Source organism: Panonychus citri, unplaced genomic scaffold (genome assembly GCF_014898815.1).
Source record: "Panonychus citri isolate SS breed McGregor unplaced genomic scaffold, ASM1489881v1 Contig00125, whole genome shotgun sequence".
Taxonomy (NCBI): Eukaryota; Metazoa; Arthropoda; class Arachnida; order Trombidiformes; family Tetranychidae; genus Panonychus; species Panonychus citri.
Window position 1 is genome coordinate 393,392 of NW_026515530.1, and position 16,968 is coordinate 410,359.

At 31.4% G+C, this 16,968-nt stretch overlaps 1 protein-coding gene and 1 long non-coding RNA gene across 3 annotated transcripts in view; one reads left to right on the top strand and one right to left on the bottom strand.

Moving 5' to 3' along the window:
• Window positions 1-139: 139 nt before the first annotated feature.
• The window catches only part of LOC128390711 (two pore potassium channel protein sup-9-like), a 47,023-nt gene continuing 30,194 nt past the window's right edge, over window positions 140-16,968 (bottom strand). Inside the window, exons 3-4 of one of the 2 annotated variants that reach the window (XM_053350468.1) lie at window positions 1,286-1,758; window positions 1,078-1,229 (exon numbers count right to left, since the gene is read on the bottom strand). In XM_053350468.1, the coding sequence (XP_053206443.1) occupies window positions 1,211-1,229; window positions 1,286-1,758 (492 nt within the window). In that variant the 3' untranslated portion in view covers window positions 1,078-1,210. Of the gene's footprint in view, window positions 1,759-16,968 lie in introns of both variants that reach the window. The other variant, XM_053350467.1, reaches the window with a different exon arrangement.
• LOC128390714 (uncharacterized) lies at window positions 4,204-11,731 on the top strand. The gene is made up of 4 exons (XR_008325675.1): window positions 4,204-5,514; window positions 5,593-6,243; window positions 9,478-9,598; window positions 10,768-11,731. It is a non-coding gene; the product is annotated as an uncharacterized LOC128390714 (long non-coding RNA).

The window sequence follows — 16,968 nt, forward strand, 5'->3', positions numbered from 1 at the left end:
CCAAGTAGTAAATTGTTTCTCTTCCATTCCAACAATTAATTCAATTATTCAAATATTTGATCAACTGATTATCTCTCAATTAACTTCTAGCAATCCTTTCATGCAATTTATTGATTTAATTATTTACCAATAATTATTGTAACAATTGATAATTTAATCTTTGCGTTCAAGTTAAATTTGTATATTTTGTAACTTAATTTGAATTTAATCAAAAAAAAAAGATGAGTATTCCAATGTAATATTGTAACAAATTGACAATTAGTGTTAATTGTTGTAACTGTTTTTAGATTCAAATGATTAGTTTGATTCTTTTGGTGTGAATGTAAATGATGACGATGATGATGATAAGTTTACATATGAGAGATGAGTAAGAAAAACATTGGGAGGAAGAAGAGAAATTGATTGATAGATTAATTTAGTTAATCCAATTGTGTCAATTTAAAATCCATATCCAAGGTTAGTGAGTTGGTCTTTTTAATTACAGAATCCATTGGTTTCCAAAGGAAAAGAGTGTTAAATTGTTGATCAAATAGATTGCACATAATTTAGACTCTACAATAATTTCCGGTTCATTTCCAGAGGATGATGATGATGATGATGATGATGATAATCAAAATGATGTAACACTGAACTAAAAGGGTGTTCCACTTGATTCAAGCAGAAAACTCACCCAATATTCATCACAATTATCTCCTGGTGTAAATCGAGATGAAGATAATTACATTTGTAATCAATTGATCGCCAATCATCTCATCATCATTTTTACTAATTATCACATCCTCTTCATACGATAAAGTGGATTGAGTTTTCTTCTTCTCTTAATTTCGAACCAAAATCAAATAGAAACACCCTTTATATCCGGTTGAATCTTTTTCCAAAGTTCTCCTGTAATTTGTAACCATGTTTCTGAGTTTCCATAGGCAATTTTATCCTCAGAGTTTTATTATTATATATTAACTGTTGTTGATTCTGTTAAATACTTGCTCGTTTTTTATAATTTTCATAACTTTCTAGGTCAAAATCTGTTGCATTGATAAACATATGAGCCGGTGCTTTATCATCATCCATACCAATGATTGACTCAGGATCGGGTGTATCAGAAGAACCCGATATGGACCGAAACATTGATAAGGGTAAAAATCTTGATGCTCCTTCTCGTCTTCGTATCCTTGACCTTGATGGTCCATTGTGACCCGTTGGACCAGTTGGTTCATTGGAACCACGGCGACCTGAGAAGGAATATTTTTTGGGTGAAGATCGTCTCCAAGAACGTGATCTACTGTACCTTTGATTATTATAACAGGTACATGAACAAACTGATTGAACATCATCCGAATCAGGGGTAACCATGTCCGGTCCTTGGCCTGAAATAATACTACCATTGGCAGTAATCACATCACCTTCAAGGTGAACAGCTCCGGCTGCCGTTAGAGCGGCTTCAGCTTCGTCTCTCCTCTCATCTTCCGTGTTAAGGGTAAGAAAACGTAACACCAATAGATTGATACCTCCAGAAACAACGGAAAGGCCGAAAAGGATAAAGACAAGGCTGAAAATAACGTATTCAGGTTTGCTTTGAAGAGCCGATTCTTTCTGAAGGGCAACATAATCACCGAATCCAATTGTGGTCAGTGTAATAAAACAATAATAAAATGCATCAAAATAGCTCCATCTCTCCCACTTCGAGAATGCAGCGGCTCCTGTGGTCATCACTAACGTCGATAGGAAAAGGACGAACATCACTAAATTGGTCTCAGATACCTGGAAGAGAGAAAAAAGAAAAAGGAAAAATTAAAATTAATTATATGAGAAATTAACTAATAATTAGAATGTCATCAAAAGAGCGACGCTTGAGGCTATGTGTTGAATAACATTTGACAAACAGGGAGTGAAATATAATGCAAACAGAATCAACAAATCAACGAGAAAATATTTTCTCCACCAAGATTTGTTTACATATTATCATCATCTCATTATCATGATTAATACCCTTGAGGTTTATTATCATGATTATTATCTAATACTTGAAAGAAAAATCATTTAATGATTAAATCCACCAAGGTAAATAAATGTAACACATTAATGGTTTTACCAATTAATTAACGATTCTCTCTGTCTCTCCAAGATTAACTAGCAATAATTGTCATAAATTATTCAAGTCACCAACTGATTAACAAGACAATTGATATTAGGAAATGAATTTGATCCTATTAAGATCATTTTCCAGGTAAGCACACTCAAAGAATTGATAATATTATTGTAATCAATTGATGTTGATGATGATTAACGTTTCTGGGTTTACCATTGAGTCCAAATGGTTATGATGGCTCCTGAGAATCAGATTATTTTTGATTTACGTTGATTATTTGATGATGATCAATGAACAACACACAGTTTTAATGATCATCGGTGACAAATACATTTGATGGGAAAATTTTCTCTCTCAACATCATCTTTTTTTTTCCTTGACCATAAGAACTGCTGATATGGTCATCTGATTACTATTAGATAATTTATGACTCATTCTCTCAAATCATCATCACATTGACATCAATGATTTTGAAAGTTGATCTGTTGATTATTGATTGGAAGAAGTGAAAAAATTCATTAGATTAATCAACACAATGTCCATCATCAAGGATTTAACATGATATCCTTTATATATACGTTGAACTTGAATCCATAAACTTTTAATTTCGTAATCAACTTGTCACAGGCACTTGGAAGTATAATTAGAATTAGTTAATGATGATGATGATGATTATACACTTAATGATGAGACACACTGTTGGTAAACGTTGATTAATTTGAGAAACAACAATAATCAAAACTAAAGAGAGAGAGATAAATATAATTACTAAGGAAGTGTATTAATTGTCAAGCCAATTTTGTTTCAATTGCAAGATGAAAAGGGTTAATTAACACAATAGCAATTAGTAGATTTGAGGATAAATCAAAACATTTATCACGAAAAGACAAAAAATTTGAACAGAAAATGTCACAATCTATTATTATTATTCATCTATCCTTATATTAGCTGATTAATTAACAGGTTAAGTATCAAGTAAACGAATCAAGTTAAACGTTAATATTTAGCTAATCAGCTTAATTGTTTAGTTAACTTGTAATACTGATGGAAAAACGTTAATTTTCAATCAGTAAGATTGGAAAAGATTAACAATAAATTAGCACAGAAAGAATTGTAAAAATTGATGATGTTCTGGTTAGAAAAGTGACTGGAATTAAATTAAAAGGGAATGAGAAATGGGAGAGGTTTGATTATTGTCATTTAAGAGTAACAACAATCAAGAAAGAATTTGTTAAAGTTGATGAATTAGAATGAGAAAAACATCATTATAATCATCAAGATTAGAGAGAGAAAAAAAAGGAAAATAAGGAAAACATTGTTATCCATTGGACTGTAATCAAATCATCATTTGATAAATGGATTCATACAGAATTGTTGTAACATCTGAACTATTGTCACAATGGGATTTGGATTTGGTTTCCACAGGAATATAAGACAAAGGAATCAGGAGAAGGAAAAAAAAGAGAGAGAGAAAACAAAACCAACAATAAAGACAATTGATAAACAGTTAAACAAGATGATGGAATCAAAGATGATATTCAAGGTGAGAAGAGAAAATTGTATCAGTTGTTGTTGCTGTTGTTGTTTTTGGAGAAAGACTGAAGATCTGATGATGAATATTTATGTTAATGGTGATCATGGTGGTGATAATGATAACGATGATCCTTGATGATCCAAGATAATCTGATGAGTTTTTGTTGTTTGTCACCAAAATGAATGCAAATGATCAATACAATCGCTTCCCAGTACAGAGTCACGTTTAAAGGTTATAACCTTATGTATATCCAATGAATGATTGAAACAAAAGAAATTCTTGTTCCGAGTTAATAAATTATTAATAATCAAATTGGTTTCTCCTTTTCCTTTTTCTATATCAAACAAATAATCATCAATAACAAATTGATTTGTATCAACATCTAATATTATGTTGTTGTTTTTGTTGATTGTTTAACTACAATTGACACTTAATCGCCAATGGAAAAGACACCAATCAAGTAAAATAAGGAATGACATGATTGTTAGGAAGACACTGGGAATAAATATATCGAAATATAAATCAATCACAATCAATAACAACAATTAATAATAACAATGTAATTGGAAAACAATGAGAGAAACTCAAATGGAAAAGGAAAGTCACATTTTCTTAAGTTACCAAGTTGCTTCTTAAATTACATTTACAAAGAGGCGAAAGAAACAAGATCAATATCACCAAATAGATGAGAACAAACTAATTACTTGACCAAATTGAAACAAAAAAGAAAAACAATTAAATTTAACTAGAGAAACAATTAAAAGAAATTAAAATTGAAACGGAAAATCGGTTGACAACAACATTGGAACATTTTCTCGTTTCCATGGAAACGGCGCCGAAAAGGTAACGTGACTAAACTGTTTCTCTTTTCTGATTAGCTTCAATTTTTTATTCTTTTCTTTTAATTTTTTTTAATTGTTGATTTTTCTCTGTTAATTGTGTGTTGATTTTTTTCTCTGCTGGACAAATAGTTAATTGTTCAACTGTAAACGATGGAGAAACAAGTAAATAGTATTTCGTTTTTAACATTTTCAATGGAAATTGGAATCATAATCACTAAGGTTACGTTTCCATTGTGTAAGAAACTGTGTTGGAGATCATTGTGTGTTCATGACAGATGAAATATCATCGAGAAGATAATTGGACCTTTTCATCATTATCATCATTAAAATAATCTTTTACTTTCATTACTATATCATCATCTTTTCATTAGATTGGAAAAAAGGAAAATGAACAAACAGTTTAACGATTGGAAAAGGATTGGAAAACCCTGGTCAACAATTTCAATTTGTCCTCTTTTTTGTTGCCTCTTTCACTGTCCATGGAAAAATCTATTTGTATTGGCAAATTATTGTGATCAACTAGGAGACTCTAATCAGTTGAGTTTATCATTTAACTTACCGATCGGTCAGTTAGTTGGCTGATTAATTGAAAAGCCAGGAAGATGTAACATGTCAAGAAAATGGAGAGAATCGTAAACAACTCAATAAATATTGGAATCTAAAGAGTAAACCAAATCTAAATCAGTTTTTTACTCTTCCACCACCATCATCATCACACATCATCCAGAATCATGATGATTAAATGAGTAAAAAAAAATCAACAATAATCTTGACCACCAGATACCAGATGAGAATCTCAGATTTCCTTTCAATGTCATCGCCACAATCAAAAAGCCAATATTGGGAAAGAGTAACATATTGGATACAATTTAGTGGGAATCAACATGATTGTTAAATGGATTCTCCAAACAATCAAAGTAAATAATCACAAGCAAGGATTCAAATTAAAAGACGAAAGTGAAATGATCCAAACTCAAGCTAATACGATGTTTTGAGCAAAAACTACGATGGGAATGAGAGAAAAAAATAAGAAAAGTTGAAAATCGCTTCAGGTAAATTTAATCTGTTTCCTTATGGAAAATACTTTTAAAAAACATCATCTAAGGTTAAATTCTGTGTGTATTTAATAGGAAAACAAACGGAAAAGGAAAAGAATATGGAGAAAAGTTCTGGTTGTTTACCTTCCACACCCACACCAACCTCTTCATCCTCTTAATAGACTTTAAAATAGTTGAAACAACAGAATAAGATATAAATTCAAAGGTTACATGGTTAAGCTGATTCCTTTTAAATCCTACCTAATAATCAGCTGAAAAAAAGGATGGTCCAAAAAGGTAAAACTACCTATCGATGTATCCATAATATCAACATCAATTGGCGATAATGGATAAAAAAATTTTCCTATCCAAAGAAAATGTTTTCCATCATGAAAAATTAACCTTCTACTGCCACCATTGAGTTTAATCTCTTTTTCATGGTGGGTTGAAATTGGTGGAACACAAACTACAACCATTAAATCAACATTTAAATTTGATAATAATAATAACCAGAAAACTATTAATACACTGATAGTAAATGTGGCGGATAAATTGCTTTCAAATATGAACAATTAACCATCAAGGATTAACATGGGATTCCAATTCATTTTCACGAATAATATTATCATTATAATTTCCGGATGAAAGTTACTCAAAAATTTTGATCTAAATCATGATGATTATCATTTAAATCAACTGGACTTATCATCACTTCCTCAACTAATTTAATAATCAAATGAGAATGTAAGTAATTACCATGATAATAATTATCATGATGATTATCAAACAAAAGTAAAAACTTTTTATTGTTATAATAATCATTTCATCAAATGAATCAAAATGTAATACAATTCAAATTGTTGAGGCAAGTTAATTCACCATGATGATGATGATGATGAGAGAGAAGATGATTATCATTATCTTTCTAATACATTAACATTATTCATCGGGAGATGCATGATAAAGATGATGAAAGAAGATGAAATAATAAGAAGAAAAAAAGTTCTGATGAATAATTTTTCTTTTCTTTTTCCTTTCTCTTCTACTTTTCCTCTGAATTTTGATACCATTAATATGATTTCCCTTTTGTTTGTTGATGATTATAATTAAGTTTAATTATCATGCTCATTATCATCAAAAACCATACAACAAACATATGAATGATTTGTCAATGTTGGTTTTAGCTTTCCATCATGATTACCATGATTATTTTGATTCCAATGACAACTCTATTAACTTAAATCAACTGTAACATATTTAATTCAATAATTAATTCAAGAACTCTCTCTCTCTCTCTATTCCTCTTAATCATGAACATTCACAAATTATAATTTATACAATTAACACAATCAATTAATTGTTATAACTTAAAAGCTTCAAAGCAATTGAGTAAATACTTATATTAAGTTGCTTGGTAAACAATTTATCCTGAATGATTGAATTCAAATTGATAATCGCCATGGGAATTAACTGAATTATCATTTAATTATATTTAACATTTTCTATTCCAAGTTAATCAATTTTCTGTTGTTCTAAATTCCCAATGAATCATTATTCATTTACTTTCAAGATTATATTTAAAGGTAACAAAAAGTTTCGAATTGTGATTTGTAAGATGAAAGGGATTTCATGTTGATTCCAAGTAGTATTCATGATGATTATTTTATTAGCATCTTGATGAGAATTTTTATAAAATTGTTGATATTTCAGCTGATAGAATTTACATCCTCAAGTTGAAAATTTAGAATTTGAATAATGTTGATAGAGAGAGAGATGATGATGAATTTCCAACGAAAAATATATAAGATATTCAATAGAAAGAAAATCAATATATTTCTTGTTGAGAATTTCCAACCATGATGAAACGTTGATTTCTCTTCGTTTCCATTAACAATGAAAGGAAAAGTGATCACAATTCATGGTGAAAATAAGAAATACCTTGAGGGTATTTGACTTGAAATTTCACTTTTATTCAACATTTTACTCGAAACTTTTTCTCAGCTATTCACCTTTTCCTGCTCATGGGTGAAAGGTTATACTTAATCTTAGTGTTACTTGAATTCTGAGTTTTTTGCTCAGTTTTCATGATAGTTTTCAGGGTTAATTAATCTCAAGGATTCTAATATAATATGTTGATAGTCTGATGCTACACATAAACACTACTCATTACCAGAACTCATTACAATTTGTTGTTCTTTCATATTCCTTTCTCGACAGAAACTTTTATCTTTTTTCCTCTTCATGATAACTATTCTCATATCTGATGAATATCGTCAATATCAAAGTTCTTGAGAGAGAGAGAGAGAGAGAGAGAGAGAGAGAGAGAGAGAGAGAGAGAGATAAAAATTGTTCTTCTTTATATTCAACTTTTCATTATCACAATTTCATGGTAATTTGTTTACCCATTCATGATGACAATGAACCATCAGTTAAGATATGAATCTGATCTTGAGTTGATTGAAATTAATTTCATCCAACCACCAGAACTGTGAATTAATTTAACCTTCAATCAGATAACTCACTTTCTTAATAATGTAAGAAAATTTAATCCTCTTCATGAATTTTCACCATGGAACCAAAAGTGATGAGTTTTTCATGATGGTGAAAATCAACTTACACCTTTCATAATTTTTTTTCTTCACTCATCTCACAGCATCATCATGATGATCAACTGAATTCATTGTCAACCAGAATAAGAATACATTTTCCTCTTCCATTGTTACCTAATTGTGGGTGGAAAATTTAAATTGTTACAAAGGTGATTTCTAAGTGGATTAGGGTGAAAGCTCATGAGGAATGAAAAAGAAGAGAGGAAAAAAAAAGTTCATTGACTCGAGTGAAAGAATAAGATTCAGATTCAGATTAGAAGAGAGTGGAAAATGCTAACCCACCATGAGAAACTTTTTCCCACCTTCTCTCTCATAGAGTAAGATATTCATCCGGGGACAAGGTAAACTTTCATTGGTGGAAGTTCATTTAATCAACTCAACACCATGAATTCTGAATCAGATTGATCAGTTAATCCAGTTGATGTTTTTTCATAAACATAAAAAAAAAATTCTCTTGCTCAATATGAATCATGTTAATCTATTAATCTAATAATAATAACATTGTCTATGGTAAATGTTACATGAAGATTGAACTTTTCCCTCCCTTTACCTTGAATTTTTTTCATGAAGTTTTTTTTCTTGTTTTATATTGGATTTAGATTGAATCAGCTTATGGTGATAACCAGAAGTTGAGTTGACAGGTTTAACTAGAATTTAGAAAACGTTAGTTGATCAAATGTATATTTAATCATCTTATTGACTTGGATGAAAGATGATGAGGGAATTGAGTGCGAGGAGAAGATGATGGATGAAAATTTCATGAATGAACATGGCGATGGTGAAATAGGTAACCTGTTTTTCCGTTACACAAAAGACCAGAGATTGACCTTTGTCCAGTAGAGGAAATTCATGTCAATCGCCATTTCAAATTGATGTTTTAACTTTCAATTGTTTGTCTCATGGAGCTGATGAAAATAACGATAACCAGGATAATCTCTGGGAATCCCAACGAGATGTATGAATTTGGAATCAAATTTCAGGCAGAATTTTTTTCCTCCCTTAACTCAGGTTATCAGTTGTTACAAATCATGATGACGAATCATGATGAGATACTTTTTCAGCTTCTGTATTAATCTTTCTGAGACCTGTCTGAATTTCCCTGAATAGGATTATTACTATTATTATATCAGGGTAACATATTATATTCATGAATCAATTGTTCATATACATAAACATTATCATGATTATCATCGTGACCCTGATTCAGATGATATCTTATTATTATCCGATTTTTTTTCTTGTTGCAACTTTTTTTTTCTTATGTGATATTCATGATAGATTCAGATGAACAAAAGTATCAGAATTTATCATGAAGAAAAGGACATGTTCATATTTTTCTTTCTTTCTTTATCATTACTTCATATTTCAGGAAGATGATTATCGATAATATCGATCGTTGAACTTTTTTTTTCACTCTCGACCAAAATAAGGATCATTTTGATTGTCTCACCATTGAACATAAAGATGAGGATAATGATCAAGAATCACAGGTAATTCAGATGAAGATTGTTTTTTTCCTCTCTCCTTTATTCAAGTGTATCTTCTGAGGTGTGAGGGTGAAATTCATCCTGAATTGATGATGTAGATTCCATGAGATACTTCTAATGACATTGATTATTCATGAACCAAAGAGTTCAAACTGAATCATGGTGATGATGATCACCAAACGATGGATCTCAGTCCATTAGATGATTGCTCTTTTGGGAGCATCTTCCTCATCATCATCCTAATGTCTACATGATATATAACAATATTTGCCTGAATAACTTCATTTATCCTTCAATCATCATGATCTCATGATCATCCCACTCTCAGAACAAAAGTTCTGCCCTTTCCTTATCTCTCTTTCAATATCTCAATTTTTTCCTCTATTTCCATCATGATGTCAACCAAGCTAATCTTCATCATCTCTTCATGTTTCAATGTTATAATAATTAAGGAATAAGGTGAAAAAATTGTGATAATATCCAAACTGAACAATTCTGTACAGAATTATGATATTGATTCTCATGTAACAACAATTCTGTTCAACTTTTCTTGTATAATATTAGCTTTTTATCATCATTCACCTTCATCTTCCTCCTCATACACTTGGTTGAATTTATTTATCTTTATCCTTGACTAACTTTCACTCTCACCAAGTTATTGTTATATTATCATGTAAGTGAAACTTATATCATGTTATTGTTACTTTAAATTAACCTTTTTACAGATTAACAATGGAAATTGATTCTGAAACAATCAATTAATCAGCTCAAGCTTAACATGATTCACAACTTTTGATTAAGAGATGAATCTACTTTTCTTTTGTTGATGATTTAATACATTTCGTTGATGAGAAAAGTTCAGATAAAGTTCAGATTCTGGTTTTCTTTTCAAATGTATCATTTCTTACGATTCAATCATGAGAACTGAATGAATCTCTAACAATTTTCCCTCTCTTTTCTGAATTACATAATAATTCATTGTGATTTCATGGTTATCATGAATTCTGTGAGTGACCAATCATTAATCTTTATCAAAAGCAGTCAACTTAGAATCCATAATGTCTTGAAAGAAGTGAGAGAGAGAGAGAGAGAGAGAGAGAGAGAGAGAGAGAGAGAGAGAGAGAGAGAGAAATGGCAAATTCTGAATTAATTTTTTTCCTTTTCTTTTTCAGGATGATTATGAAATCAAAAGAACGAAAAAGTTCTGGGGAAGAAAATGTGATATTAGAATTCTTTGTACACAGTTTCATGGATAAAATTCACATGGAAACAAAAAGTTCAAGAAACAGGGTTGAAGAGACTTGGAATTTATGATATCTGTCAAAACAATCATGGTGATATCATGTTAGAGATAATATTGAAACTAAATCAAAGTTCAGTGAAAGGAATGAAAAAAAAGGTCTCAACTTAAACAAGTTCAAAGTTATTTAACAACAATATGGTTATCAGAATCAGAATCGTCATGATGATGATCATTATCAGGGGAAATTCAGTTGGAGCAAAAGAAAAGAAGATAAAAGTTCTTTAAATGAGATAGATTATCAAATCATATCATGTCGACGAGATGAAATCTCATGAAGATGGAAAATAATGAGAGAAGAAAAAGTTCTCTGTCATGAAGGCAAAAAGAAAATCGAAAAAGCAGAAAATTCTAAAATTGGAACATATCGAAAATGGAATCATCGACAATCTGATAATTCTTAATATTTTTCACCAAAGTAAATTCTGTTTACATTATAAGAGGATAACAAGGAATCGTCATTATTATCATGATGATGAACATTCAGCTCATCCTCATGGTAAAGGATCTATCAAAGATCGAGACAGTAGTGATAGAGAGAAAGTGGAATGGAAGAAAATTTCTTTTTCGAAAAAGAGAAGAAAAAAATTCCAAAATATAACCTCAAGATTCTGGTAAAAGTTATTCTGTCAAGTGTAATGTGATATCTTTTTATAATATGAATTGTTCATCTTCCACCACCCCCAACCCTGATCATCTTAATTCATCTCACATTTCACCATGAAAGAAATTCATGATTCATAATATTTATATAATCATCATTCTCATCAAAATAATAACACTTTTTTTCTCTCTCACTGTTACAAGTTGGATTAAGTTTTCTCTCTCTCTCATTTACTTTGGAAACTTTGTACCATTTGGCTCATCATTTCCGTTTCCGTTCTAGGAAAAAGTCATCAGTCTCTTGTGGCTTTTATTCAGGTTAGCTAATGGTCAAACTAAAGATGTAAACTTTGGTGTTTCTATGTATTTCCAAACTCATTGTGATTATGTTAATTGATTGGTTGGTAAATCAATTGATTGTTGATTGTTTGAACATGTTAAGTAATTATGGATAATATATAAATCAACATTATACTTCATCATCATCATCAACTATTCAGTTGATGATAAAGGTAATGGTTATAAGAGGGTAAAAATTATATTATAAGAAGCTGAATCAATATTTAATTTTGTTATATCATTTATTGATTATAATGATACTTGATGATGATAATATAATGCTAGTGATAAGGTGAGAGTGTCAACAATTAAATCAATGTGTCTTAATTGATTAACTTGATGTTTAAATGGTAAGATTGATTCTGATTTTGATTAGATTTCTTTTTTTTATCTGAGAGATAAAATTGTCACATTGTTATTGTCAATCTACTTAATTTGATAAGATGAATATGAGAAAAATGAAACCATTTGATTAACTAATTAATCATCGAGTCACATTGAAACATTAGAAACTCATTAGATGAACTTTGCATTCACATGGATTTTTTCATGTTCATGTTGATGAAGAAAATCATTAAATAGATATTATTTTCTTCAGATGTAATCATATTTGTCTACTGATGGACAGAAAGTATACCAGAATAATGGGAGAGGGAGATAGAGTGATAGAGAAATTGATTGAGAAACATGATGGATCGTTAGAGCTGCGAATCATGGTGATAATTCAGTCTGAATAAATTTTTGGTGGGAAAAAAATTCGACTCTATTTTTTTTATGATCAATCTGGTTTTCTATGGGTTTTTATGGTACCTCTGTAAGAGACATTGTGTCGTTTTTTTTATTGAACAGTTACTCTCATCTACCATGAGGTACATGAAATGTATTCATGATAAAGTTCATACACATCTTGAGCATCCATCGTAACTATTATTGCAGTGTTTGCATATTTATCTGTGAATATATTACGACCATAGGATGTTAGGTTTTTTTCCCTCTTCTCTCATTTACTTAACAACAACTACAAGAAATTCAAATAACATTTCAATATGAAAATAATTCAACATCATCATCATCATTTTCACAGCTCAGAATATAATATAAATACAGAATTGGGGCTGAATAAGATTCCATGGAAATTGTTGTTTACCTTTTTCATTTTATATCTTTAAGAGTAAAATGATGAGACGAAATTGTAATATTTTCTCCCTTCATGATTGGTATTCAGATTCTCTAGGAGAGAAGAGAAATAAACACTTGATTCGTCATCAGAACTTTTTTATTCTTTCTATTACTTTTGTTATCTTATTGAAATTGACTTTTTTCTTCTTCTTCGATTTGAGAAAAGTTCTAATTGTGTCTATTGGAATTGAAATTCTCTTATAAATATGTTTCCCTTTTCATCATGATGGTGTTTCAATTCTGATGAAATATGTGAATTTAATGTTTGCATCATGATTATCATCACAATCTCATCCTGAATTTCCAGAATCATCAATCAAATTTTGTCAAAAGTTTCGATGAAAAAAAAGTTTCAACTTTTTTTCCCATGGAAAAAGTTAATAAGATAAAAACTGAACAATGAAAGTTCCGTAAGTCAAAATCATTAGATTAGAAGAAAATTTTTCCAAAGGTAAAGATTTGAATTGGAATAAAAAAAATGATGATAAAAAAAAGAGTTCAATTCATTCCGGAATATAAGCTGAACAATGATGAATTCACCATGATGGTGATACTCGAACAGTAAGTAATTGGTTAAGGTTAAAAGATTGGAAACTGAATAGGGAAAAAAAATGTAATCACAATTTTTGAATTACTCAGAGCTAAAAGTGAATCTCATGGGGAAAAGAGTAAAAAATTCATTCCAACTAATGAGCATGATGGTGGATCGAAGGGATTTCGTTGATTGTTACAACTAATTATCACATCATTAGAGTTTGAATTGTGTTCAAATCATTAATCAGCTTTACGTTAATTAATGATTAATTATTAATTTTTATGTGAACACAATGGTGGATACACACAGTTGAAAGGTTTTGATTGGAAATTGTTTGATTGGTGAAGAGGGAAATTCTGATCACTAGACTTCAATAGAAGTGGGGAAGAGTTAGCACCGAGTAGATTCAGTTACTAACTATAGTTACAGAAGATCACACGACTTGCCTTTCAACTTTCAAGTTAATAGAGTTCGTTTCTGGATTCACAAAGAAACAATTATCAATTGAATTATAATTAAACTTTATTGAGAGATAGCACTTTTTGGAAACACTAAGAAAATCAACTTTTTTCTTTGAACATTAAAAGAGAACTGATTCAATTTTTTAACAATTGAATTTTAGGTCTTAGAAGACAAAAGATTAACATAAGATAATTAATGGGATGATAAAAATGAAAAGACATTAAGTCTAGAGACGGTAACTCTTAATCTTAACAAGAAGAGTTATAAAGCTAAATGAAGGGGGAAAGGACTTAATAGAGTTAAACTAATAAGTCAGTAAAGAGAATAGAACAAAATTTTAAAAGAGAAAAGAATAAAAAGATAAAGAAAGCTATTGCTTTCTCTAAAGAAATGATTAATAATCTCAGCTTAATCAAGCTTAAGATTAATATAGAGCAATTAAACTCTAGATAATCACAGTTAATCAAAGGTTAATTGTTTTGATTAAACTAATGATTATAATCAAATGATGATAAACAAAATTAAACAATTAAAGATAAACTTGGGGGTTAAATATGGTTTCCTTGCTTCTCTAGAATAGATTGGGAAAAGGTCAAAGAAGACTTGATTAGGTCATTTCTCTACCTTTCACTCCCCTGAGTTTTGATTAAGATACCTTTTTAAGGCTTCTTTCGGGATTTTGACAATAGGCTTAGAGGAGACGGAGGAACTAGGGTTAGGAATTTCAATAGAATCCATGGGTTCCTCGGTGGCTTGATACTTGGGTCGATATTTATTCAGATAAAGAATATCTTCCTCTTGGTTATCCTCCATGGTCAGGAAAATTTTATCGTCTAGTTGTTCCGCATCCTTTAGGTTTACACTTGAATCAATTGCTTCGGCAATTTCATTGAGGCTTTCTTCCATAGCGATGGTAGTTTCATCACCTTGATATGGAGTTCGTTCCACCACATCGACCTCATAGGGTAATCCTATTTCTTCCAAATTGATTAAAAGTGGATTCTCATTTTCGGAATCGGAACTTTCACTTTCTTCCTCTAGGTTACTAAGTTTTTCGGACTTTGATTTTGGTGAATAACTTGATGAATGTTGAGGAGAAACACAATTTCCATCGTGCTCAGGATTGTAGCGACGATGACTATAGTAAGACCAGTCTGATGGCCAAGTTGCTTCTCGTTTATCCACTTTATCGGCGTAGATTTTGAGCAACTGGGAAACAGCTTTATTGGAACAGGTTATAGCCATATTTCCAAAGTGAATTCCATCAGCGTAATTTTCAATCATTTCTTCAATTCGTTGCCAAAAGGCCATGTAGAGTTTCATGGAGATAATTGCCTCTACAGCGGGTGAATGAGGGCCTTTTTCGATAACGAACCCTTGGAAAATCAGAAATGAGATTAGGGAAAGACTGGCGGGGTGTTCCAAATATGGAGAAAAGAATTGATTCACTTCCCGCATTTTGGGCTTTAGCCAATTGATTTCTTCGTCTTTGAGATCCAAAGCTCGAAGTGCATTAATGAGACCAGCACCAACTAATATTTCCGCGGAAGCAAGATATTTGATGACTTGATCCTTTACAGAGGAAATATGCTTTGCATGTTTAAGATCACTCTTTTGAAGTCCATGGTAATAACTATCCATGTGAGTGATGTTGGTGTGTCGAACTAAAGTTTCATAAATCACATCACAATGTCCGTCTACGATGACAACCCAAACTGGTCGACAGATCGGAGCAATTCGTAAACCTTTGCGAGGGACATATCGAGATTCATTGATTCGAACATAAGCCATGTGAAGGGCAAAAGTTAGTGATGGATTAGGGTGAGTCTCAGTGTTTTTCTTGATCAAATGCTCATAGGCAGTTGGTAGTTGAGGGATCTTAACACTGGTTTTCTTGAGAAAGATTTCCAACGATTCGATTCGTTTACTCTCTCTTTGTTTTTCTCTATAGGGATTTGGTTGTTGCACTTTTGGGGGTCCAAGGTTTCTCAAACTGGGAAACCATTTGAAAATGTTATCGATCAGATGTTGTTTCTTTTCTGTCGATAGACGTGCGAGTGGGTCAATCCTAATGAATGACATCCCTTGAGCTTCATTGTCACTGGCGATGGAGACAACGGAATTTGATCTCTGGATTCGGGGAATTCCTTGAGCCACTTTTAACCATTCTTCACTTTCTCTTAGAAGATATTCGGGAACTTGATTCCAGAAAATGGTTGGTGATCGGAATCCTTGACCAGGAGCACTTGGTTTACCAATAACAGGGTGAAAGCCAATATCTTGAAGGTATTGTTCAGCTTCAAAGATTGGTGCTGAAGGTCACTGATTCTTTTCATGACTGACCAGTAATTGGTTCCAAGGTCGGTGTATGTTCGAACCTTGTTAGGGCTATAGCTCGGGTCTTCTGGGTTTTCATCTCGGCCAAGTAAAACACAAGCCCAAAGTTCCATCTTCTTTTCCCAAATTTTTGGAAAGGTAACGGGAACCACTGGTTTCTTGATGTGATGAGGAAGTAGATTAGCTAACCGTTGAGGTTCTTTAGCTATAGCTTGGCGAGTTGGTCCAGGAACAAAATCATGAAGAAGATTAATTTCAATTTCCTCTTCGAAAAGTCCTTTCTTGCACTTGTTCTCATGAGATGAGAATTCAACTGGATTAAGCGCAAGTTGGCAATGAGATCGTCGACAAACGAATTTAGAAGCTTGATAAAGCTCTAGAGAGTGAGAAGGAGAGATTTCCTTTTGTGATGGATAATCATCACTGTCGACAGAGAAAAGTATACAATCGGGGCTTAGGCATAAGAATTTTTCTTGCTTCTTAGCTGGAATTAGATTTAAAGCTTGAATAAGCTTGTTGAGCCATTGTACACATTTACTACAGTACCATTGGGAGCATATTCCACAGGCAACAGGGTCGATGCAAAAATGTTCACATAATCGACACAAAGAAGTTGGC